At 46.0% G+C, this 27,740-nt stretch overlaps 1 protein-coding gene across 1 annotated transcript in view; it reads left to right on the top strand.

Moving 5' to 3' along the window:
• ptchd1 (patched domain containing 1) overlaps nt 1-27,740 on the top strand; it is a 92,421-nt gene that overhangs the window by 20,560 nt on the left and 44,121 nt on the right. The window contains exons 5-7 of the mRNA XM_045221436.1: nt 17,738-17,968; nt 22,237-22,469; nt 22,575-22,813. Of these exons, the coding sequence (XP_045077371.1) occupies nt 17,738-17,968; nt 22,237-22,469; nt 22,575-22,813 (703 nt within the window). The remainder of the gene's footprint in view (nt 1-17,737; nt 17,969-22,236; nt 22,470-22,574; nt 22,814-27,740) is intronic.

Genomic DNA, 27,740 nt, shown 5'->3' on the forward strand with positions numbered 1-27,740 from the left:
CAGCCAGGCCAGGAGGTATATATAGTCTGAACCAGTCAGTCAGCCAGGCCAACAGGTATATATAGTCTGAACCAGTCAGTCAGCCAGGCCAGGAGGTATATATAGTCTGAACCATTCAGTCAGTCAGCCAGACCAACGGGTATATATAGTCTGAACCAGTCAGTCAGTCAGGAGGTATATATAGTCTGAACCATTCAGTCAGTCAGCCAGGCCAGGAGGTATATATAGTCTGAACCAGTCAGTCAGCCAGGCCAACAGGTATATATAGTCTGAACCAGTCAGTCAGCCAGGCCAACAGGTATATATAGTCTGAACCATTCAGTCAGTCAGCCAGGCCAACAGGTATATATAGTCTGAACCAGTCAATCAGCCAGGCCAACAGGTATATATAGTCTGAACCATTCAGTCAGTCAGGAGGTATATATAGTCTGAACCATTCAGTCAGTCAGGAGGTATATATAGTCTGAACCATTCAGTCAGTCAGCCAGGCCAATAGGTATATATAGTCTGAACCATTCAGTCAGTCAGGAGGTATATATAGTCTGAACCATTCAGTCAGTCAGCCAGGCCAATAGGTATATATAGTCTGAACCATTCAGTCAGTCAGGAGGTATATATAGCCTGAACCATTCAGTCAGTCAGCCAGGCCAATAGGTATATATAGTCTGAACCATTCAGTCAGTCAGCCAGGCCAATAGGTATATATAGTCTGAACCATTCAGTCAGTCAGCCAGGCCAACAGGTATATATAGTCTGAACCATTCAGTCAGTCAGCCAGGCCAGGAGGTATATATAGTCTGAACCATTCAGTCAGTCAGCCAGGCCAATAGGTATATATTGTCTGAACCATTCAGTCAGTCAGGAGGTATATATAGTCTGAACCATTCAGTCAGTCAGGAGGTATATATAGTCTGAACCATTCAGTCAGTCAGCCAGGCCAATAGGTATATATAGTCTGAACCATTCAGTCAGTCAGCCAGGCCAACAGGTATATATAGTCTGAACCATTCAGTCAGTCAGGAGGTATATATAGTCTGAACCATTCAGTCAGTCAGCCAGGCCAACAGGTATATATAGTCTGAACCATTCAGTCAGTCAGGAGGTATATATAGTCTGAACCATTCAGTCAGTCAGGAGGTATATATAGTCTGAACCATTCAGTCAGTCAGGAGGTATATATAGTCTGAACCATTCAGTCAGTCAGCCAGGCCAACAGGTATATATAGTCTGAACCATTCAGTCAGTCAGGAGGTATATATAGTCTGAACCATTCAGTCAGTCAGGAGGTATATATAGTCTGAACCATTCAGTCAGTCAGGAGGTATATATAGTCTGAACCATTTAGTCAGTCAGGAGGTATATATAGTCTGAACCATTTAGTCAGTCAGCCAGGTCAACAGGTATATGTAGTCTGAACCATTCAGTCAGTCAGCCAGGCCAATAGGTATATATAGTCTGAACCATTCAGTCAGTCAGCCAGGCCAACAGATATATATAGTCTGAACCATTCAGTCAGTCAGGAGGTATATATAGTCTGAACCATTCAGTCAGTCAGCCAGGCCAATAGGTATATATAGTCTGAACCATTCAGTCAGTCAGGAGGTATATATAGTCTGAACCATTCAGTCAGTCAGCCAGGCCAACAGGTATATATAGTCTGAACCATTCAGTCAGTCAGGAGGTATATATAGTCTGAACCATTCAGTCAGTCAGCCAGGCCAATAGGTATATATAGTCTGAACCATTCAGTCAGTCAGGAGGTATATATAGTCTGAACCATTTAGTCAGTCAGCCAGGCCAACAGGTATATGTAGTCTGAACCATTCAGTCAGTCAGCCAGGCCAATAGGTATATATAGTCTGAACCATTCAGTCAGTCAGGAGGTATATATAGTCTGAACCATTCAGTCAGTCAGGAGGTATATATAGTCTGAACCATTCAGTCAGTCAGCCAGGCCAACAGGTATATATAGTCTGAACCATTCAGTCAGTCAGCCAGGCCAACAGGTATATATAGTCTGAACCATTCAGTCAGTCAGCCAGGCCAACAGGTATATATAGTCTGAACCATTCAGTCAGTCAGGAGGTATATATAGTCTGAACCATTCAGTCAGTCAGCCAGGCCAACAGGTATATGTAGTCTGAACCATTCAGTCAGTCAGCCAGGCCAACAGGTATATATAGTCTGAACCATTCAGTCAGTCAGGAGGTATATATAGTCTGAACCATTCAGTCAGTCAGCCAGGCCAATAGGTATATATTGTCTGAACCATTCAGTCAGTCAGGAGGTATATATAGTCTGAACCATTCAGTCAGTCAGGAGGTATATATAGTCTGAACCATTCAGTCAGTCAGGAGGTATATATAGTCTGAACCATTCAGTCAGTCAGGAGGTATATATAGTCTGAACCAGTCAGTCAGTCAGTCAGGCCAACAGGTATATATAGTCTGAACCAGTCAGTCAGCCAGGCCAGGAGGGATATATAGTCTGAACCAGTCAGTCAGCCAGGCCAGGAGGTATATATAGTCTGAACCAGTCAGTCAGCCAGGCCAGGAGGGATATATAGTCTGAACCAGTCAGTCAGCCAGGCCAGGAGGTATATATAGTCTGAACCAGTCAGTCAGCCAGGCCAGGAGGGATGTATAGTCTGAACCAGTCAGTCAGCCAGGCCAGGAGGTATATATAGTCTGAACCAGTCAGTCAGCCAGGCCAGGAGGGATATATAGTCTGAACCAGTCAGTCAGCCAGGCCAGGAGGTATATATAGTCTGAACCAGTCAGTCAGCCAGGCCAGGAGGTATATATAGTCTGAACCAGTCAGTCAGCCAGGCCAGGAGGGATATATAGTCTGAACCAGTCAGTCAGCCAGGCCAGGAGGTATATATAGTCTGAACCAGTCAGTCAGCCAGGCCAGGAGGGATATATAGTCTGAACCAGTCAGTCAGCCAGGCCAGGAGGTATATATAGTCTGAACCAGTCAGTCAGCCAGGCCAGGAGGTATATATAGTCTGAACCAGTCAGTCAGTCAGCCAGGCCAGGAGGTATATATAGTCTGAACCAGTCAGTCAGCCAGGCCAGGAGGTATATATAGTCTGAACCAGTCAGTCAGCCAGTCAGGAGGTATATATAGTCTGAACCAGTCAGTCAGCCAGGCCAGGAGGTATATATAGTCTGAACCAGTCAGTCAGCCAGGCCAGGAGGTATATATAGTCTGAACCAGTCAGTCAGCCAGGCCAGGAGGGATATATAGTCTGAACCAGTCAGTCAGCCAGGCCAGGAGGTATATATAGTCTGAACCAGTCAATCAGCCAGGCCAACAGGTATATATAGTCTGAACCATTCAGTCAGTCAGGAGGTATATATAGTCTGAACCATTCAGTCAGTCAGGAGGTATATATAGTCTGAACCATTCAGTCAGTCAGCCAGGCCAATAGGTATATATAGTCTGAACCATTCAGTCAGTCAGCCAGGCCAACAGGTATATATAGTCTGAACCATTCAGTCAGTCAGGAGGTATATATAGTCTGAACCATTCAGTCAGTCAGCCAGGCCAACAGGTATATATAGTCTGAACCATTCAGTCAGTCAGCCAGGCCAACAGGTATATGTAGTCTGAACCAGTCAGTCAGTCAGGAGGTATATATAGTCTGAACCATTCAGTCAGTCAGCCAGGCCAATAGGTATATATAGTCTGAACCATTCAGTCAGTCAGGAGGTATATATAGTCTGAACCATTCAGTCAGTCAGCCAGGCCAACAGGTATATGTAGTCTGAACCATTCAGTCAGTCAGCCAGGCCAACAGGTATATATAGTCTGAACCATTCAGTCAGTCAGGAGGATATATAGTCTGAACCATTCAGTCAGTCAGCCAGGCCAATAGGTATATATAGTCTGAACCATTCAGTCAGTCAGGAGGTATATATAGTCTGAACCATTCAGTCAGTCAGCCAGGCCAACAGGTATATATAGTCTGAACCATTCAGTCAGTCAGGAGGTATATATAGTCTGAACCATTCAGTCAGTCAGCCAGGCCAACAGGTATATGTAGTCTGAACCATTCAGTCAGTCAGCCAGGCCAACAGGTATATGTAGTCTGAACCATTCAGTCAGTCAGGAGGTATATATAGTCTGAACCATTCAGTCAGTCAGCCAGGCCAACAGGTATATATAGTCTGAACCATTCAGTCAGTCAGCCAGGCCAGGAGGTATATATAGTCTGAACCAGTCAGTCAGCCAGGCCAGGAGGTATATATAGTCTGAACCATTCAGTCAGTCAGCCAGGCCAACAGGTATATGTAGTCTGAACCATTCAGTCAGTCAGCCAGGCCAACAGGTATATGTAGTCTGAACCATTCAGTCAGTCAGCCAGGCCAACAGGTATATATAGTCTGAACCATTCAGTCAGTCAGGAGGTATATATAGTCTGAACCATTCAGTCAGTCAGCCAGGCCAACAGGTATATATAGTCTGAACCATTCAGTCAGTCAGGAGGTATATATAGTCTGAACCATTCAGTCAGTCAGCCAGGCCAACAGGTATATATAGTCTGAACCATTCAGTCAGTCAGGAGGTATATATAGTCTGAACCATTCAGTCAGTCAGCCAGGCCAATAGGTATATATAGTCTGAACCATTCAGTCAGTCAGGAGGTATATATAGTCTGAACCATTCAGTCAGTCAGCCAGGCCAACAGGTATATATAGTCTGAACCATTCAGTCAGTCAGGAGGTATATATAGTCTGAACCATTCAGTCAGTCAGCCAGGCCAACAGGTATATGTAGTCTGAACCATTCAGTCAGTCAGCCAGGCCAACAGGTATATGTAGTCTGAACCATTCAGTCAGTCAGCCAGGCCAACAGGTATATATAGTCTGAACCATTCAGTCAGTCAGGAGGTATATATAGTGTGAACCATTCAGTCAGTCAGGAGGTATATATAGTCTGAACCATTCAGTCAGTCAGCCAGGCCAACAGGTATATATAGTCTGAACCATTCAGTCAGTCAGCCAGGCCAGGAGGTATATATAGTCTGAACCAGTCAGTCAGCCAGGCCAGGAGGTATATATAGTCTGAACCAGTCAGTCAGCCAGGCCAACAGGTATATATAGTCTGAACCATTCAGTCAGTCAGGAGGTATATATAGTCTGAACCATTCAGTCAGTCAGCCAGGCCAACAGGTATATGTAGTCTGAACCATTCAGTCAGTCAGGAGGTATATATAGTCTGAACCATTCAGTCAGTCAGCCAGGCCAGGAGGTATATATAGTCTGAACCAGTCAGTCAGCCAGGCCAGGAGGGATATATAGTCTGAACCAGTCAGTCAGCCAGGCCAGGAGGTATATAGTCTGAACCAGTCAGTCAGCCAGGCCATGAGGTATATATAGTCTGAACCAGTCAGTCAGCCAGTCAGCCAGGCCAGGAGGTATATATAGTCTGAACCAGTCAGTCAGCCAGGCCAGGAGGTATATATAGTCTGAACCAGTCAGTCAGCCAGGCCAGGAGGTATATATAGTCTGAACCAGTCAGTCAGCCAGTCAGCCAGGCCAGGAGGTATATATAGTCTGAACCAGTCAGTCAGCCAGGCCAGGAGGTATATATAGTCTGAACCAGTCAGTCAGCCAGGCCAGGAGGTATATATAGTCTGAACCAGTCAGTCAGCCAGTCAGCCAGGCCAGGAGGTATATATAGTCTGAACCAGTCAGTCAGCCAGGCCAGGAGGTATATATAGTCTGAACCAGTCAGTCAGCCAGGCCAGGAGGTATATATAGTCTGAACCAGTCAATCAGCCAGGCCAACAGGTATATATAGTCTGAACCATTCAGTCAGTCAGGAGGTATATATAGTCTGAACCATTCAGTCAGTCAGGAGGTATATATAGTCTGAACCATTCAGTCAGTCAGCCAGGCCAATAGGTATATATAGTCTGAACCATTCAGTCAGTCAGGAGGTATATATAGTCTGAACCATTCAGTCAGTCAGCCAGGCCAACAGGTATATATAGTCTGAACCATTCAGTCAGTCAGCCAGGCCAACAGGTATATGTAGTCTGAACCAGTCAGTCAGTCAGGAGGTATATATAGTCTGAACCATTCAGTCAGTCAGGAGGTATATATAGTCTGAACCATTCAGTCAGTCAGCCAGGCCAACAGGTATATGTAGTCTGAACCATTCAGTCAGTCAGCCAGGCCAACAGGTATATATAGTCTGAACCATTCAGTCAGTCAGGAGGTATATATAGTCTGAACCATTCAGTCAGTCAGCCAGGCCAATAGGTATATATAGTCTGAACCATTCAGTCAGTCAGGAGGTATATATAGTCTGAACCATTCAGTCAGTCAGCCAGGCCAACAGGTATATATAGTCTGAACCATTCAGTCAGTCAGGAGGTATATATAGTCTGAACCATTCAGTCAGTCAGCCAGGCCAACAGGTATATGTAGTCTGAACCATTCAGTCAGTCAGCCAGGCCAACAGGTATATGTAGTCTGAACCATTCAGTCAGTCAGCCAGGCCAACAGATATATATAATCTGAACCATTCAGTCAGTCAGGAGGTATATATAGTCTGAACCATTCAGTCAGTCAGGAGGTATATATAGTCTGAACCATTCAGTCAGTCAGGAGGTATATATAGTCTGAACCATTCAGTCAGTCAGCCAGGCCAACAGGTATATATAGTCTGAACCATTCAGTCAGTCAGGAGGTATATATAGTCTGAACCATTCAGTCAGTCAGGAGGTATATATAGTCTGAACCATTCAGTCAGTCAGCCAGGCCAACAGGTATATATAGTCTGAACCATTCAGTCAGTCAGGAGGTATATATAGTCTGAACCATTCAGTCAGTCAGCCAGGCCAATAGGTATATATAGTCTGAACCATTCAGTCAGTCAGGAGGTATATATAGTCTGAACCATTCAGTCAGTCAGCCAGGCCAACAGGTATATGTAGTCTGAACCATTCAGTCAGTCAGCCAGGCCAACAGATATATATAATCTGAACCATTCAGTCAGTCAGGAGGTATATATAGTCTGAACCATTCAGTCAGTCAGGAGGTATATATAGTCTGAACCATTCAGTCAGTCAGCCAGGCCAACAGGTATATGTAGTCTGAACCATTCAGTCAGTCAGCCAGGCCAACAGGTATATGTAGTCTGAACCATTCAGTCAGTCAGCCAGGCCAACAGGTATATATAGTCTGAACCATTCAGTCAGTCAGGAGGTATATATAGTGTGAACCATTCAGTCAGTCAGGAGGTATATATAGTGTGAACCATTCAGTCAGTCAGGAGGTATATATAGTCTGAACCAGTCAGTCAGTCAGCCAGGCCAACAGGTATATATAGTCTGAACCAGTCAGTCAGCCAGGCCAACAGGTATATATAGTCTGAACCAGTCAGTCAGCCAGGCCAGGAGGGTATATATAGTCTGAACCATTCAGTCAGTCAGCCAGGCCAGGAGGGATATATAGTCTGAACCATTCAGTCAGTCAGGAGGTATATATAGTCTGAACCATTCAGTCAGTCAGCCAGGCCAACAGGTATATATAGTCTGAACCATTCAGTCAGTCAGGAGGTATATATAGTCTGAACCATTCAGTCAGTCAGCCAGGCCAATAGGTATATATAGTCTGAACCATTCAGTCAGTCAGGAGGTATATATAGTCTGAACCATTCAGTCAGTCAGCCAGGCCAACAGGTATATGTAGTCTGAACCATTCAGTCAGTCAGCCAGGCCAACAGATATATATAATCTGAACCATTCAGTCAGTCAGGAGGTATATATAGTCTGAACCAGTCAGTCAGCCAGGCCAGGAGGGATATATAGTCTGAACCAGTCAGTCAGCCAGGCCAGGAGGTATATATAGTCTGAACCAGTCAGTCAGCCAGGCCAGGAGGTATATATAGTCTGAACCAGTCAGTCAGCCAGGCCAGGAGGGATATATAGTCTGAACCAGTCAGTCAGCCAGGCCAGGAGGTATATATAGTCTGAACCAGTCAGTCAGCCAGGCCAGGAGGGATATATAGTCTGAACCAGTCAGTCAGCCAGGCCAGGAGGTATATATAGTCTGAACCAGTCAGTCAGCCAGGCCAGGAGGTATATATAGTCTGAACCAGTCAGTCAGTCAGCCAGGCCAGGAGGTATATATAGTCTGAACCAGTCAGTCAGCCAGGCCAGGAGGTATATATAGTCTGAACCAGTCAGTCAGCCAGTCAGCCAGTCAGGAGGTATATATAGTCTGAACCAGTCAGTCAGCCAGGCCAGGAGGTATATATAGTCTGAACCAGTCAGTCAGCCAGGCCAGGAGGTATATATAGTCTGAACCAGTCAGTCAGCCAGTCAGCCAGGCCAGGAGGGATATATAGTCTGAACCAGTCAGTCAGCCAGGCCAGGAGGTATATATAGTCTGAACCAGTCAATCAGCCAGGCCAACAGGTATATATAGTCTGAACCATTCAGTCAGTCAGGAGGTATATATAGTCTGAACCATTCAGTCAGTCAGGAGGTATATATAGTCTGAACCATTCAGTCAGTCAGCCAGGCCAATAGGTATATATAGTCTGAACCATTCAGTCAGTCAGGAGGTATATATAGTCTGAACCATTCAGTCAGTCAGCCAGGCCAACAGGTATATATAGTCTGAACCATTCAGTCAGTCAGCCAGGCCAACAGGTATATGTAGTCTGAACCAGTCAGTCAGTCAGGAGGTATATATAGTCTGAACCATTCAGTCAGTCAGCCAGGCCAATAGGTATATATAGTCTGAACCATTCAGTCAGTCAGGAGGTATATATAGTCTGAACCATTCAGTCAGTCAGCCAGGCCAACAGGTATATGTAGTCTGAACCATTCAGTCAGTCAGCCAGGCCAACAGGTATATATAGTCTGAACCATTCAGTCAGTCAGGAGGTATATATAGTCTGAACCATTCAGTCAGTCAGCCAGGCCAATAGGTATATATAGTCTGAACCATTCAGTCAGTCAGGAGGTATATATAGTCTGAACCATTCAGTCAGTCAGCCAGGCCAACAGGTATATATAGTCTGAACCATTCAGTCAGTCAGGAGGTATATATAGTCTGAACCATTCAGTCAGTCAGCCAGGCCAACAGGTATATGTAGTCTGAACCATTCAGTCAGTCAGCCAGGCCAACAGGTATATGTAGTCTGAACCATTCAGTCAGTCAGGAGGTATATATAGTCTGAACCATTCAGTCAGTCAGCCAGGCCAACAGGTATATATAGTCTGAACCATTCAGTCAGTCAGCCAGGCCAGGAGGTATATATAGTCTGAACCCAGTCAGTCAGCCAGGCCAGGAGGTATATATAGTCTGAACCATTCAGTCAGTCAGCCAGGCCAACAGGTATATGTAGTCTGAACCATTCAGTCAGTCAGCCAGGCCAACAGGTATATGTAGTCTGAACCATTCAGTCAGTCAGCCAGGCCAACAGGTATATATAGTCTGAACCATTCAGTCAGTCAGGAGGTATATATAGTCTGAACCATTCAGTCAGTCAGCCAGGCCAACAGGTATATATAGTCTGAACCATTCAGTCAGTCAGGAGGTATATATAGTCTGAACCATTCAGTCAGTCAGCCAGGCCAACAGGTATATATAGTCTGAACCATTCAGTCAGTCAGGAGGTATATATAGTCTGAACCATTCAGTCAGTCAGCCAGGCCAATAGGTATATATAGTCTGAACCATTCAGTCAGTCAGGAGGTATATATAGTCTGAACCATTCAGTCAGTCAGCCAGGCCAACAGGTATATATAGTCTGAACCATTCAGTCAGTCAGGAGGTATATATAGTCTGAACCATTCAGTCAGTCAGCCAGGCCAACAGGTATATGTAGTCTGAACCATTCAGTCAGTCAGCCAGGCCAACAGGTATATGTAGTCTGAACCATTCAGTCAGTCAGCCAGGCCAACAGGTATATATAGTCTGAACCATTCAGTCAGTCAGGAGGTATATATAGTGTGAACCATTCAGTCAGTCAGGAGGTATATATAGTCTGAACCATTCAGTCAGTCAGCCAGGCCAACAGGTATATATAGTCTGAACCATTCAGTCAGTCAGCCAGGCCAGGAGGTTATATAGTCTGAACCAGTCAGTCAGCCAGGCCAGGAGGTATATATAGTCTGAACCAGTCAGTCAGCCAGGCCAACAGGTATATATAGTCTGAACCATTCAGTCAGTCAGGAGGTATATATAGTCTGAACCATTCAGTCAGTCAGCCAGGCCAACAGGTATATGTAGTCTGAACCATTCAGTCAGTCAGGAGGTATATATAGTCTGAACCATTCAGTCAGTCAGCCAGGCCAGGAGGTATATATAGTCTGAACCAGTCAGTCAGCCAGGCCAGGAGGGATATATAGTCTGAACCAGTCAGTCAGCCAGGCCAGGAGGTATATATAGTCTGAACCAGTCAGTCAGCCAGGCCAGGAGGTATATATAGTCTGAACCAGTCAGTCAGCCAGTCAGCCAGGCCAGGAGGTATATATAGTCTGAACCAGTCAGTCAGCCAGGCCAGGAGGTATATATAGTCTGAACCAGTCAGTCAGCCAGGCCAGGAGGTATATATAGTCTGAACCAGTCAGTCAGCCAGTCAGCCAGGCCAGGAGGGATATATAGTCTGAACCAGTCAGTCAGCCAGGCCAGGAGGTATATATAGTCTGAACCAGTCAATCAGCCAGGCCAACAGGTATATATAGTCTGAACCATTCAGTCAGTCAGGAGGTATATATAGTCTGAACCATTCAGTCAGTCAGGAGGTATATATAGTCTGAACCATTCAGTCAGTCAGCCAGGCCAATAGGTATATATAGTCTGAACCATTCAGTCAGTCAGGAGGTATATATAGTCTGAACCATTCAGTCAGTCAGCCAGGCCAACAGGTATATATAGTCTGAACCATTCAGTCAGTCAGGAGGTATATATAGTCTGAACCATTCAGTCAGTCAGGAGGTATATATAGTCTGAACCATTCAGTCAGTCAGCCAGGCCAACAGGTATATATAGTCTGAACCATTCAGTCAGTCAGCCAGGCCAACAGGTATATGTAGTCTGAACCAGTCAGTCAGTCAGGAGGTATATATAGTCTGAACCATTCAGTCAGTCAGGAGGTATATATAGTCTGAACCATTCAGTCAGTCAGCCAGGCCAACAGGTATATGTAGTCTGAACCATTCAGTCAGTCAGCCAGGCCAACAGGTATATATAATCTGAACCATTCAGTCAGTCAGGAGGTATATATAGTCTGAACCATTCAGTCAGTCAGCCAGGCCAATAGGTATATATAGTCTGAACCATTCAGTCAGTCAGGAGGTATATATAGTCTGAACCATTCAGTCAGTCAGCCAGGCCAACAGGTATATATAGTCTGAACCATTCAGTCAGTCAGGAGGTATATATAGTCTGAACCATTCAGTCAGTCAGCCAGGCCAACAGGTATATGTAGTCTGAACCATTCAGTCAGTCAGCCAGGCCAACAGGTATATATAGTCTGAACCATTCAGTCAGTCAGGAGGTATATATAGTCTGAACCATTCAGTCAGTCAGGAGGTATATATAGTCTGAACCAGTCAGTCAGCCAGGCCAACAGGTATATATAGTCTGAACCAGTCAGTCAGTCAGGAGGTATATATAGTCTGAACCAGTCAGTCAGCCAGGCCAACAGGTATATATAGTCTGAACCATTCAGTCAGTCAGCCAGGCCAACAGGTATATGTAGTCTGAACCATTCAGTCAGTCAGGAGGTATATATAGTCTGAACCAGTCAGTCAGCCAGGCCAACAGGATATATAGTCTGAACCATTCAGTCAGTCAGCCAGGCCAACAGGTATATGTAGTCTGAACCATTCAGTCAGTCAGGAGGTATATATAGTCTGAACCAGTCAGTCAGCCAGGCCAACAGGTATATATAGTCTGAACCATTCAGTCAGTCAGGAGGTATATATAGTCTGAACCAGTCAGTCAGCCAGGCCAACAGGTATATATAGTCTGAACCATTCAGTCAGTCAGCCAGGCCAACAGGTATATGTAGTCTGAACCATTCAGTCAGTCAGGAGGTATATATAGTCTGAACCAGTCAGTCAGCCAGGCCAACAGGTATATGTAGTCTGAACCATTCAGTCAGTCAGCCAGGCCAACAGGTATATGTAGTCTGAACCATTCAGTCAGTCAGCCAGGCCAACAGGTATATATAGTCTGAACCATTCAGTCAGTCAGGAGGTATATATAGTCTGAACCAGTCAGTCAGCCAGGCCAACAGGTATATATAGTCTGAACCATTCAGTCAGTCAGCCAGGCCAACAGGTATATGTAGTCTGAACCATTCAGTCAGTCAGCCAGGCCAACAGGTATATGTAGTCTGAACCATTCAGTCAGTCAGCCAGGCCAACAGGTATATATAGTCTGAACCATTCAGTCAGTCAGGAGGTATATATAGTCTGAACCATTCAGTCAGTCAGGAGGTATATATAGTCTGAACCATTCAGTCAGTCAGCCAGGCCAACAGGTATATATAGTCTGAACCATTCAGTCAGTCAGGAGGTATATATAGTCTGAACCATTCAGTCAGTCAGCCAGGCCAATAGGTATATATAGTCTGAACCATTCAGTCAGTCAGGAGGTATATATAGTCTGAACCATTCAGTCAGTCAGGAGGTATATATAGTCTGAACCATTCAGTCAGTCAGCCAGGCCAACAGGTATATGTAGTCTGAACCATTCAGTCAGTCAGCCAGGCCAACAGATATATATAATCTGAACCATTCAGTCAGTCAGGAGGTATATATAGTCTGAACCATTCAGTCAGTCAGGAGGTATATATAGTCTGAACCATTCAGTCAGTCAGCCAGGCCAACAGGTATATGTAGTCTGAACCATTCAGTCAGTCAGCCAGGCCAACAGGTATATGTAGTCTGAACCATTCAGTCAGTCAGCCAGGCCAACAGGTATATATAGTCTGAACCATTCAGTCAGTCAGGAGGTATATATAGTGTGAACCATTCAGTCAATCAGGAGGTATATATAGTGTGAACCATTCAGTCAGTCAGGAGGTATATATAGTGTGAACCATTCAGTCAGTCAGGAGGTATATATAGTCTGAACCAGTCAGTCAGTCAGCCAGGCCAACAGGTATATATAGTCTGAACCAGTCAGTCAGCCAGGCCAACAGGTATATATAGTCTGAACCATTCAGTCAGTCAGCCAGGCCAACAGGTATATATAGTCTGAACCATTCAGTCAGTCAGGAGGTATATATAGTCTGAACCATTCAGTCAGTCAGCCAGGCCAATAGGTATATATAGTCTGAACCATTCAGTCAGTCAGGAGGTATATATAGTCTGAACCATTCAGTCAGTCAGCCAGGCCAGGAGGGATATATAGTCTGAACCATTCAGTCAGTCAGCCAGGCCAGGAGGTATATATAGTCTGAACCATTCAGTCAGTCAGGAGGTATATATAGTCTGAACCATTCAGTCAGTCAGCCAGGCCAACAGGTATATATAGTCTGAACCATTCAGTCAGTCAGCCAGGCCAGGAGGTATATACAGTGCCTTCAGAAAGTATTCAGACCCCTTGACTTTTTCCACATTTTGTTACGATACAGCCTTATTCTAAAATTGATTAAATTGTTTTTTTTCCCCTCATCAATCTACACAATACATCATAATGACAAAGCAGAAACCAGTTTTTAGACATTTTTGCAAAACAAAATAGAAAACATCTGAAATATAACATTTACATAAGTATTCGCTTTGGATAAAAGCGTCTGCTAAATGGCATATTATTATTATTATTATTATTCAGATCCTTTACTCAGTACTTTGTTGAAGCAACTTTGGCAGCGATTACAGCCTCGAGTCTTCTTGGGTATGACGCTACAAGCTTGGCACACATGTCAAGTCCGGGCCCAGCTGGGCCACTAAAGGACATTCAGAGACTTGTCCCGAAGCCACTCCTGCGTTGTCTTGGCTGTGTGCTTAGGGTCGTTGTCCTGTTGGAAGGTGAACCTTCTCCCCAGTCTGAGGTCCTGAGAGCTCTGGAGCAGGTTTTCATCAAGGTTCTCTCTGTACTTTGCTCCGTTCATCTTTGCCCCGATCCTGACTAGTCTCCCAGTCCCTGCCGCTGAAATATATCCCCATAGCATGATGCTGCTACCACCATGCTTCACCGTAGGGATGGTGCCAGGTTTCCTCCAGACGTGACGCTTGGCATTCAGGCCAAAGAGTTCAATCTTGGTTCAGAGAATCTTGTTTCTCATGGTCTGAGAGTCTTTAGGTGCCTTTTGGCAAACTCCAAGTGGGCTGTCATGTGCCTTTTACTGAGGAGTGGCTTCCGTCTGGCCACTGTACCATAAAGGCCTGATTGGTGGAGTGCTGCAGAGATGGTTGTCCTTCTGGAAGGTTTTCCCATCTCCACAGAGAAACTCCAGAGCTCTGTCAGAGTGACCATCGGGTTCTTGGTCACCTCCCTGACCAAGGCCCTTCTCCCCCGATTGCTCAGTTTGTCCGGGTGGCCAGCTCTAGGAAGAGTCTTGGTGGTTCCAAACTTCTTCCATTTAAGAATGATGGAGGCCACTGTGTTCTTGGGGACCTTCAATGCTGCAGACATTTTTTGGTACCTTTCCCCAGATCTGTGCCTCGACACAATCCTGTCTCGGCGCTCTACGGACCATTCCTTCGACCGCATGGCTTGGTTTTTGCTCTGACATGCACTGTCAACTGTGGGACCTTATATAGACAGGTGTGTGCCTTTCCAAATCATGTCCAATCAATAGAATTTACCACAGGTGGACTCCAATCAAGTTGAAGAAACATCTCAAGGATGAGCAATGGAAACAGGGTGTACCTGAGCTCCATTTGGAGTCTCATAGTAAAGGGTGTGAATAGTTTTGTAAATAAGGTATTTATGTTTTTTAGTTGTAATCCATTTTCAAAAGAAAAAAAAAACCTGTTTTCGCTTCGTCATTATGGGGTATTGTGTGTAGATTGCGGAGACATTTAAACAATATATATTTTAGAATAAGGCTGTAATGTAACAAAATGTGGTAAAAGTCAAGCGGTCTGAATACTTTCCGAAAACACTGTATATTCAGCCTGGTCAGGGGATACACTATGTATTCAAAAGTATGTGGACACCCCGTCAAATTAGTGGATTCGGCAATTTCAACCACACCCGTTGCTGATAGGTGTATATAATCGAGCACACAGCCATGCAATCTCCATAGTCTAACATTAGCTGTAGAATGGCCTTACTGAAGAGCTCAGTGATTTTCAACGTGGCACCGTCATAGGATGCCACCTTTCCAACAAGTCAGTTCTTCACATTTCTGCCCTGCTAGAGCTGCCCCGGTCAACTGTAAGTGCTGTTATTGTGAAGTGGAAACGTCTAGGAGCAACAACGGCTCAACCGTGAAGTAGTAGGCCACACAAGCTCACAGAACGGGACCACTGAAGTGCGTATCGCGTAAACATTGTCTGTCCTTGGTCGCAACACTCACTACTGAGTTCCAGACTCCCTCTGGAAGCAACGTCAGCACAATAACTGTTCATCGGGAGCTTCATGAAATGGGTTCCATGGCCGAGCAGCCGCACACAAGCCCAAGATCCCCATGAGCAATGCCAAGCGTCGGCTGGAGTGGTGTAAACTCGCCACCATTGGACTCTGGAGCAGTGGAAACGCTTTCTCTGGAGTGATGAATCACGCTTCACCATCTGGCAGTCCGACGGACGAATCTGGGTTTACTTTCTATGCCTGTGATATGTGGTTGTCCCATCTAGCTAACTTAAGATGAATGCACTAACTGTAAGTCGCTCTGGAGAAGAGCATCTGCTAAATGACCAACATGTAAAATGTAGTGTAGTGTGTACATATGGTCTGAACCAGCTGTGGAGAACATATACTGGTAAATAATGAACACCTTAATACTGATCTATTACTAATACAGTCAAAGTCAGGGATGTTTGATACTTTATCAGAAGTGTTTATAACAAATCAGGATGTCTGCTATTTGGAGCAGGGTTAAAGCAGGAAGTAGCATTGCAGTCCCAAGGAGCCGTTCCATCCAGTCAGTAACAACACATTGTTTTCAAATCTGATCAATGTTAGGGGTTAAGGCTCAGATGTTGAAGGTGACGTATGGGATGTAATGGGTAGTCTAGTCACCATACACACACACACGAGCACTGGTAGATGCAGCATTCCAAGGTGGGTGATAACTCCGCCCACACACTGTGAATTGCATCGCTGTTTCCTAGTAACTGTAACTACGTGCATGATCCCTGTTGTCTTCTTGCCATGGAAACAGAACAGAATGCTTCTTAATCTGTCGATACTTCTCCCAATACAGTGTTTGTACTGTATTATTGGACATACAGTACACAAACAGTATAATTATAGGAATGTAATTATATACATACTGGTACATATGGTAGTAGGTAGATTATAGAATAGGTGTATGCAGTGCATTCGGAAAGTATTCAGACCCCTTCCCTTTTTCCACATGTTGTTACGTTACAGCCTTATTCTAAAATGGATTAAATTATTATTTTTCCTCATCAATCTACACACAATACCCCATAATGACAAAGCGAAAACAGTTTTTTAGACATTTTTGCATATTTATAAAAAACCAACAACAGAAATACCTTATTTGCATAAGTATTCAGACTCGAAATTGAGCTCAGGTGCATCCTGATTCCATTGATCATCCTTGATGTTTCTACATCTTGATTGGAGTCCACCTGTGGTAAATTCAATTGATTGGACGTGATCTGGAAAGGCAGACGCCAGTCTATATAAGGTCCCACAGTTGACAGTGAATGTCAGAGCAACAACCAAGCCATGAGGTCGAAGGAATTGTCCGTAGAGCTCCGTGACAGGATTGTGTCAAGGCACAGATCTGGGGAAGGGTATCAAAAAATATGTACAGCATTGAAGGTCCCCAAGAACACAGTGGCCTTCATAATCCTTAAATGGAAAACGTTTGGAACCACCAAGACCCTTGAGTGGCCCAGCCAGAGCCCGGACTTGAACCTGATCAAACATCTCTGGAGAGACCTGAAAATAGCTTTGCAGCAACACTCCCCATCCAACCTGACAGAGCTTGAGAGGATCTGCAGAGAAGAATGGGAGAAACTCCCCAAATACAGGTGTGCCAAGCTTGTAGTGTCATACCAAAGAAGACTCGAGGCTGTAATCGCTGCCACAGTTGCTTCAACAAAGTACTGAGTAAAAGGTCTGAATACTTATGTAAATGTTATATTTCCGTGTTTTTATTTTTAATAAATATAATAATATGCCATTTAGCAGACACTTTTATACAAAGCGACTTACAGTCATGCATGCATACATTTTTGTGTATGGGTGGTCCCGGGGATCGAACCCACTACCTTGGCATTACAAGCGCCATGCTCTACCAATTGAGCTACAGAGGACCACACATTTCTAAAAACCTGTTTTTACTTAGTCATTATGGGGTATTGTGTGTAGATTGATGAGGGGGAAAAAACAATTTAATCAATTTTAGAATAAGGCTGTAAAGTAACAAAATGTGGAAAAAGTCAAGGGGTCTGAATACTTTCCGAATGCACTGTGTATTACATACATACAGGTACTTTCATGTTCCAAAATAACAGGCTTGTTTCCTGTGTAAAGGCAATGACATCACTACTGATTGAATGGATTGGTAAAGAAACACAGATATAAGGAAATGTCTCTCTCTTCAGCTCCACCGTGCTGTCGTTCAGCTCCAGGTTCCAGTGTTGGGGTTCAACTACTCTTTCTCCCACCTCTGTCTTCTCGACGACAAGAATACCTGCATCATCGATGACATCATCCGAGCCCTGGAGGACAGCCAATCAGCGCGCTTCGCTAACCGTTCTGCCCTTCCTCTGCGCTACCCAATCACACGTCTGGCTGATGGGCGGATGGCCTACATTGGTCACCAGTTAGGAGGGGTGTGTACTGTGTATTTTCATTGGTCACCAGTTAGGAGGGGTGTGTACTGTGTATTTTCATTGGTCACCAGTTAGGAGGGGTGTGTACTGTGTATTTTCATTGGTCACCAGTTAGGAGGTGTGTGTATTGCGTCTGATTTGAGACTAGAGTTGTAAAATTCTTGCAACTTTCCCAAAGTTTCCAGGTTTTCCTCAAATCCAAGTTGGAAGATTTCCAGAATCAGAAGTGAAATACGAAGTCCTCCAACCAGGATTTCTGGACAACCTGAGGTGTATTACAAAGCAAGACAGAGATACTCAGGGTTTTCTAAAGCTAACCAGCTTCAGTTAACTTCACATCCAAGTACTACAACGTGGGATATTGCTCGTCCTCCTGCCGCTAACTCTAGCAGGCTTGTAACTGCGCGTGCATGTCGCACATGGCTAGTCGAACACCGAACTCTTCATTGAGACAATGCTGAAACATCAATCCATGGGCGAGTCAGTGCACATTTTTATTTGTGCCGAAATCAAAATGAAAGAAAATTATCTTCCAAATTCAGCAGTCTATGGTGTGATATAGGCTTTTAGAAGGGCCTTTATTTTATTACCTATCATTAATGCCTTCTTTGGTGCTTATGCACAAGCACCTTTTATCCCACTCCCATCACTCCATCTATCTGTGGAACCGATTGTTGTGTTGTGGCCATAGACATATAATCCATAGAAGGGTTTTGAAACCTCTAAACCTGACAATTTGACTGTTAAACTCATGGGTACACTAACAATGGCTGCCAGTCCTGACTTGAATGGGAACTGACATCTATGTCTATGGTTGGTTACAGCTGTCAGTTTGCCTTTAACAAATTTGAAAATATAATTGCGAGAAAAACGGACAGTTTGGAAAGCAAATGCTGTCCTTACAAAATGTGTCATGTGATACGTATTTTAATGACTATTTTTTACACAAAAAAAAACATTTACTAATAAAATACTAACATTGAATCAGTCGTCTTCCTCAAATGAAGGGAATGATGACAATCACTGTGAGAGGGAGGGAATCTGATTTCATTGGTCCTCAACTCGTGGCTCAGACACTTCATTCAGGATAAATGGAGTTAACCCAGAGTTAGCCTGCTCCAGAGCAGGTTAGTTCTGAAGGATTTGTTGCCATAGAAATGTACCTGACTAAAAGGTAAAGGGTAAGACACTTTCATGGTACCAGTTAAACTCAGAGTTGACCAAAGTTACCTCGCTAACTCCTCCAACCTGCTTCATAGGACACCCCTTTTCTGGAAAGTTATTAAACACAGCCTTTCTTCTACTAACAACCCTTTACTGCCCCTTACTGCCACCCTCAGGGGACCTTTCCCTTCTTTAAACACAGCCTTTCTTCTACTAACAACCCTTTACTGCCCCTTACTGCCACCCTCAGGGGACCTTTCCCTTCTTTAAACACAGCCTTTCTTCCGCTAACAACCCTTTACTGGCCCTTACTGCCACCCTCAGGGGACCTTTCCCTTCTTTAAACACAGCCTTTCTTCTACTAACAACCCTTTACTGGCCCTTACTGCCACCCTCAGGGGACCTTTCCCTTCTTTAAACACAGCCTTTCTTCCGCTAACAACCCTTTACTGGCCCTTACTGCCACCCTCAGGGACCTTTCCCTTCTTTAAACACAGCCTTTCTTCTACTAACAACCCTTTACTGTCCCTTACTGCCACCCTCAGGGGACCTTTCCCTTCTTTAAACACAGCCTTTCTTCTACTAACAACCCTTTACTGACCCTTACTGCCACCCTCAGGGGACCTTTCCCTTCTTTAAACACAGCCTTTCTTCCGCTAACAACCCTTTACTGGCCCTTACTGCCACCCTCAGGGGACCTTTCCCTTCTTTAAACACAGCCTTTCTTCTACTAACAACCCTTTACTGGCCCTTACTGCCACCCTCAGGGGACCTTTCCCTTCTTTAAACACAGCCTTTCTTCCGCTAACAACCCTTTACTGGCCCTTACTGCCACCCTCAGGGGACCTTTCCCTTCTTTAAACACAGCCTTTCTTCTACTAACAACCCTTTACTGGCCCTTACTGCCACCCTCAGGGGACCTTTCCCTTCTTTAGACAAAGCCTTTCTTCTACTAACAACCCTTTACTGGCCCTTACTGCCACCCTCAGGGGACCTTTCCCTTCTTTAAACACAGCCTTTCTTCCGCTAACAACCCTTTACTGGCCCTTACTGCCACCCTCAGGGGACCTTTCTCTTCTTTAAACACAGCCTTTCTTCTACTAACAACCCTTTACTGGCCCTTACTGCCACCCTCAGGGGACCTTTCCCTTCTTTAAACACATCCTTTATTCCGCTAACAACCCATTACTGGCCCTTACTGCCACCCTCAGGGGGACCTTCCCTTCTTTAAACACAGCCTTTCTTCTACTAACAACCCTTTACTGGCCCTTACTGCCACCCTCAGGGGACCTTTCCCTTCTTTAAACACAGCCTTTCTTCTACTAACAACCCTTTACTGGCCCTTACTGCCACCCTCAGGGGACCTTTCCCTTCTTTAAACACAGCCTTTCTTCTACTAACAACCCTTTACTGGCCCTTACTGCCACCCTCAGGGGACCTTTCCCTTCTTTAAACACAGCCTTTCTTCCGCTAACAACCCTTTACTGGCCCTTACTGCCACCCTCAGGGACCTTTCCCTTCTTTAAACACAGCCTTTCTTCTACTAACAACCCTTTACTGGCCCTTACTGCCACCCTCAGGGGGACCTTTCCCTTCTTTAGACAAAGCCTTTCTTCTACTAACAACCCTTTACTGGCCCTTACTGCCACCCTCAGGGGACCTTTCCCTTCTTTAAACACAGCCTTTCTTCCGCTAACAACCCTTTACTGGCCCTTACTGCCACCCTCAGGGGACCTTTCCCTTCTTTAAACACAGCCTTTCTTCTACTAACAACCCTTTACTGGCCCTTACTGCCACCCTCAGGGGACCTTTCCCTTCTTTAAACACAGCCTTTCTTCCGCTAACAACCCTTTACTGGCCCTTACTGCCACCCTCAGGGGACCTTTCCCTTCTTTAAACACAGCCTTTCTTCTACTAACAACCCTTTACTGGCCCTTACTGCCACCCTCAGGGGACCTTTCCCTTCTTTAAACACAGCCTTTCTTCTACTAACAACCCTTTACTGGCCCTTACTGCCACCCTCAGGGGACCTTTCCCTTCTTTAAACACAGCCTTTCTTCCGCTAACAACCCTTTACTGGCCCTTACTGCCACCCTCAGGGGACCTTTCCCTTCTTTAAACACAGCCTTTCTTCTACTAACAACCCTTTACTGGCCCTTACTGCCACCCTCAGGGGACCTTTCCCTTCTTTAGATAAAGCCTTTCTTCTACTAACAACCCTTTACTGGCCCTTACTGCCACCCTCAGGGGACCTTTCCCTTCTTTAAACACAGCCTTTCTTCCGCTAACAACCCTTTACTGGCCCTTACTGCCACCCTCAGGGGACCTTTCCCTTCTTTAAACACAGCCTTTCTTCTACTAACAACCCTTTACTGGCCCTTACTGCCACCCTCAGGGGACCTTTCCCTTCTTTAAACACATCCTTTATTCCGCTAACAACCCTTTACTGGCCCTTACTGCCACCCTCAGGGGACCTTTCCCTTCTTTAAACACAGCCTTTCTTCTACTAACAACCCTTTACTGGCCCTTACTGCCACCCTCAGGGGACCTTTCCCTTCTTTAAACACAGCCTTTCTTCTACTAACAACCCTTTACTGGCCCTTACTGCCACCCTCAGGGGACCTTTCCCTTCTTTAAACACAGCCTTTCTTCTACTAACAACCCTTTACTGGCCCTTACTGCCACCCTCAGGGGACCTTTCCCTTCTTTAAACACAGCCTTTCTTCCGCTAACAACCCTTTACTGGCCCTTACTGCCACCCTCAGGGGACCTTTCCCTTCTTTAAACACAGCCTTTCTTCTACTAACAACCCTTTACTGGCCCTTACTGCCACCCTCAGGGGACCTTTCCCTTCTTTAAACACAGCCTTTCTTCTACTAACAACCCTTTACTGGCCCTTACTGCCACCCTCAGGGGACCTTTCCCTTCTTTAGACAAAGCCTTTCTTCTACTAACAACCCTTTACTGGCCCTTACTGCCACCCTCAGGGGACCTTTCCCTTCTTTAAACACAGCCTTTCTTCTACTAACAACCCTTTACTGGCCCTTACTGCCACCCTCAGGGGACCTTTCCCTTCTTTAAACACAGCCTTTCTTCTTTTCCAGGTGCAGGCGTGGGGGGCGGGGCCTGCAGTACAGGGTCCAGGGGGTGTGTCTGGTCGAGGCCAGGGAGTCCGGAGCGCAAGAGCTCTGCAGCTGACCTACTACCTGCAGGCTCGCGGCGCCCTGACGGACAGGGTGGCTAGCCAATGGGAGCAGGCATTCTGTGGCGAGCTGGGCCTGTTTGGGGCGGGACATCCTGAACTGAGCTTATACCCCTTCACTTCATCCTCTCTAAGGTGTGTGTGTGTGCGTATGTGAGTGTGTGTGTGTGCGTATGTGAGTGTGTGTGTGCATGTCTCTCTTCTCTCTACACCTCTGACTCATCCCTCTCTCCCCCCCAGGACAGACTTCCAGGAGTCGTCAGTGCTGGCTCGGCGCCCCCTGCTGGCCAGTGTATGTGTGTGTTTGGTGTTAGCCGTGGGCTGTTGTTCTATGAGGGACTGTGTGAGAGCTAAACCCTGGCTAGGGCTGTTGGCTCTGCTCTCTATCGCCCTCTCTGGTCTCACTGCTGCTGGCATCCTTAACCTGACTGGAACCACTTACAACTCTACCTACCTGGGGGTCCCATTCATACTGTTGGGTGAGTTATAACTACCTACCTACCTACCTACCTGGGGGTCCCATTCATACTGTTGGGTGAGTTATAACTACCTACCTACCTGGGGGTCCATTCATACTGCTGGGTGAGTTATAACTACCTACCTACCTGGGGGTCCATTCATACTGCTGGGTGAGTTATAACTACCTACCTACCTGGGGGTCCATTCATACTGCTGGGTGAGTTATAACTACCTACCTACCTACCTACCTACCTGGGGGTCCCATTCATACTGCTGGGTGAGTTATAACTACCTACCTACCTGGGGGTCCATTCATACTGCTGGGTGAGTTATAACTACCTACCTACCTACCTACCTACCTGGGGGTCCATTCATACTGCTGGGTGAGTTATAACTACCTACCTACCTACCTGGGGGTCCCATTCATACTGCTGGGTGAGTTATAACTACCTACCTACCTGGGGGTCCATTCATACTGCTGGGTGAGTTATAACTACCTACCTACCTGGGGGTCCATTCATACTGCTGGGTGAGTTATAACTACCTACCTACCTACCTACCTGGGGGTCCATTCATACTGCTGGGTGAGTTATAACTACCTACCTACCTACCTACCTGGGTGTCCCATTCATACTGCTGGGTGAGTTATAACTACCTACCTACCTGGGGGTCCATTCATACTGTTGGGTGAGTTATAACTACCTACCTACCTACCTGGGGGTCCCATTCATACTGCTGGGGGAGTTATAACTACCTACCTACCTACCTGGGGGTCCCATTCATACTGCTGGGGGAGTTATAACTACCTACCTACCTACCTGGGGGTCCCATTCATACTGTTGGGTGAGTTATAACTACCTACCTACCTACCTACCTACCTGGGGGTCCCATTCATACTGCTGGGTGAGTTATAACTACCTACCTACCTACCTACCTGGGGGTCCATTCATACTGCTGGGTGAGTTATAACTACCTACCTACCTGGGGGTCCCATTCATACTGTTGGGTGAGTTATAACTACCTACCTACCTGGGGGTCCATTCATACTGTTGGGTGAGTTATAACTACCTACCTACCTACCTGGGGGTCCATTCATACTGCTGGGTGAGTTATAACTACCTACCTACCTACCTACCTGGGGGTCCCATTCATACTGTTGGGTGAGTTATAACTACCTACCTACCTGGGGGTCCATTCATACTGCTGGGTGAGTTATAACTACCTACCTACCTACCTACCTGGGGGTCCATTCATACTGCTGGGTGAGTTATAACTACCTACCTACCTGGGGGTCCATTCATACTGCTGGGTGAGTTATAACTACCTACCTACCTACCTACCTGGGGGTCCATTCATACTGTTGGGTGAGTTATAACTACCTACCTACCTACCTACCTGGGGGTCCATTCATACTGCTGGGTGAGTTATAACTACCTACCTACCTACCTGGGGGTCCATTCATACTGTTGGGTGAGTTATAACTACCTACCTACCTACCTACCTGGGGGTCCCATTCATACTGTTGGGTGAGTTATAACTACCTACCTACCTACCTACCTGGGGGTCCATTCATACTGCTGGGTGAGTTATAACTACCTACCTACCTACCTGGGGGTCCATTCATACTGTTGGGTGAGTTATAACTACCTACCTACCTACCTACCTGGGGTCCCATTCATACTGTTGGGTGAGTTATAACTACCTAACTACCTACCTACCTACCTGGGGTCCATTCATACTGCTGGGTGAGTTATAACTACCTACCTACCTACCTGGGGGTCCATTCATACTGTTGGGTGAGTTATAACTACCTACCTACCTACCTACCTGGGGGTCCCATTCATACTGTTGGGTGAGTTATAACTACCTACCTACCTACCTACCTGGGGGTCCATTCATACTGCTGGGTGAGTTATAACTACCTACCTACCTACCTACCTGGGGGTCCATTCATACTGTTGGGTGAGTTATAACTACCTACCTACCTACCTGGGGGTCCCATTCATACTGCTGGGTGAGTTATAACTACCTACCTACCTACCTGGGGGTCCATTCATACTGTTGGGTGAGTTATAACTACCTACCTACCTACCTGGGGGTCCATTCATACTGCTGGGTGAGTTATAACTACCTACCTACCTACCTACCTACCTACCTGGGGGTCCATTCATACTGCTGGGTGAGTTATAACTACCTACCTACCTGGGGGTCCATTCATACTGCTGGGTGAGTTATAACTACCTACCTACCTGGGGGTCCATTCATACTGCTGGGTGAGTTATAACTACCTACCTACCTACCTACCTGGGGGTCCCATTCATACTGCTGGGTGAGTTATAACTACCTACCTACCTACCTGGGGGTCCCATTCATACTGCTGGGTAAGTTATAACTACCTACCTACCTACCTACCTACCTGGGGGTCCATTCATACTGCTGGGTGAGTTATAACTACCTACCTACCTGGGGGTCCATTCATACTGTTGGGTGAGTTATAACTACCTACCTACCTACCTGGGGGTCCATTCATACTGTTGGGTGAGTTATAACTACCTACCTACCTACCTACCTGGGGGTCCCATTCATACTGCTGGGTGAGTTGTAACTACCTACCTACCTACCTACCTGGGGGTCCCATTCATACTGCTGGGTGAGTTATAACTACCTACCTACCTGGGGGTCCCATTCATACTGCTGGGTGAGTTATAACTACCTACCTACCTGGGGGTCCATTCATACTGCTGGGTGAGTTATAACTACCTACCTACCTGGGGGTCCATTCATACTGCTGGGTGAGTTATAACTACCTACCTACCTACCTACCTGGGGGTCCATTCATACTGCTGGGTGAGTTATAACTACCTACCTACCTACCTACCTGGGTGTCCCATTCATACTGCTGGGTGAGTTATAACTACCTACCTACCTGGGGGTCCATTCATACTGTTGGGTGAGTTATAACTACCTACCTACCTACCTGGGGGTCCCATTCATACTGCTGGGGGAGTTATAACTACCTACCTACCTGGGGGTCCCATTCATACTGCTGGGGGAGTTATAACTACCTACCTACCTACCTGGGGGTCCCATTCATACTGTTGGGTGAGTTATAACTACCTACCTACCTACCTACCTGGGGGTCCCATTCATACCGCTGGGTGAGTTATAACTACCTACCTACCTACCTACCTGGGGGTCCATTCATACTGTTGGGTGAGTTATAACTACCTACCTACCTGGGGGTCCATTCATACTGTTGGGTGAGTTATAACTACCTACCTACCTACCTGGGGGTCCATTCATACTGCTGGGTGAGTTATAACTACCTACCTACCTACCTACCTGGGGGTCCCATTCATACTGTTGGGTGAGTTATAACTACCTACCTACCTGGGGGTCCATTCATACTGCTGGGTGAGTTATAACTACCTACCTACCTACCTACCTGGGGGTCCATTCATACTGCTGGGTGAGTTATAACTACCTACCTACCTGGGGGTCCATTCATACTGCTGGGTGAGTTATAACTACCTACCTACCTACCTGGGGGTCCATTCATACTGTTGGGTGAGTTATAACTACCTACCTACCTACCTACCTGGGGGTCCATTCATACTGCTGGGTGAGTTATAACTACCTACCTACCTACCTGGGGGTCCATTCATACTGTTGGGTGAGTTATAACTACCTACCTACCTACCTACCTGGGGGTCCCATTCATACTGTTGGGTGAGTTATAACTACCTACCTACCTACCTACCTGGGGGTCCATTCATACTGCTGGGTGAGTTATAACTACCTACCTACCTACCTGGGGGTCCATTCATACTGTTGGGTGAGTTATAACTACCTACCTACCTACCTACCTGGGGGTCCCATTCATACTGTTGGGTGAGTTATAACTACCTAACTACCTACCTACCTACCTGGGGGTCCATTCATACTGCTGGGTGAGTTATAACTACCTACCTACCTACCTGGGGGTCCATTCATACTGTTGGGTGAGTTATAACTACCTACCTACCTACCTACCTGGGGGTCCCATTCATACTGTTGGGTGAGTTATAACTACCTACCTACCTACCTACCTGGGGGTCCATTCATACTGCTGGGTGAGTTATAACTACCTACCTACCTACCTACCTGGGGGTCCATTCATACTGTTGGGTGAGTTATAACTACCTACCTACCTACCTGGGGTCCCATTCATACTGCTGGGTGAGTTATAACTACCTACCTACCTACCTGGGGGTCCATTCATACTGTTGGGTGAGTTATAACTACCTACCTACCTACCTGGGGGTCCATTCATACTGCTGGGTGAGTTATAACTACCTACCTACCTACCTACCTACCTGGGGGTCCATTCATACTGCTGGGTGAGTTATAACTACCTACCTACCTGGGGGTCCATTCATACTGCTGGGTGAGTTATAACTACCTACCTACCTGGGGGTCCATTCATACTGCTGGGTGAGTTATAACTACCTACCTACCTACCTACCTGGGGGTCCCATTCATACTGCTGGGTGAGTTATAACTACCTACCTACCTACCTGGGGGTCCCATTCATACTGCTGGGTAAGTTATAACTACCTACCTACCTACCTACCTACCTGGGGGTCCATTCATACTGCTGGGTGAGTTATAACTACCTACCTACCTGGGGGTCCATTCATACTGTTGGGTGAGTTATAACTACCTACCTACCTACCTGGGGGTCCATTCATACTGTTGGGTGAGTTATAACTACCTACCTACCTACCTACCTGGGGGTCCCATTCATACTGCTGGGTGAGTTATAACTACCTACCTACCTACCTACCTGGGGGTCCCATTCATACTGCTGGGTGAGTTATAACTACCTACCTACCTGGGGGTCCCATTCATACTGCTGGGTGAGTTATAACTACCTACCTACCTACCTGGGGGTCCATTCATACTGCT

The sequence above is a fragment of the Coregonus clupeaformis genome, chromosome 7 (genome assembly GCF_020615455.1).
Source record: "Coregonus clupeaformis isolate EN_2021a chromosome 7, ASM2061545v1, whole genome shotgun sequence".
Classification (NCBI taxonomy): Eukaryota; Metazoa; Chordata; class Actinopteri; order Salmoniformes; family Salmonidae; genus Coregonus; species Coregonus clupeaformis.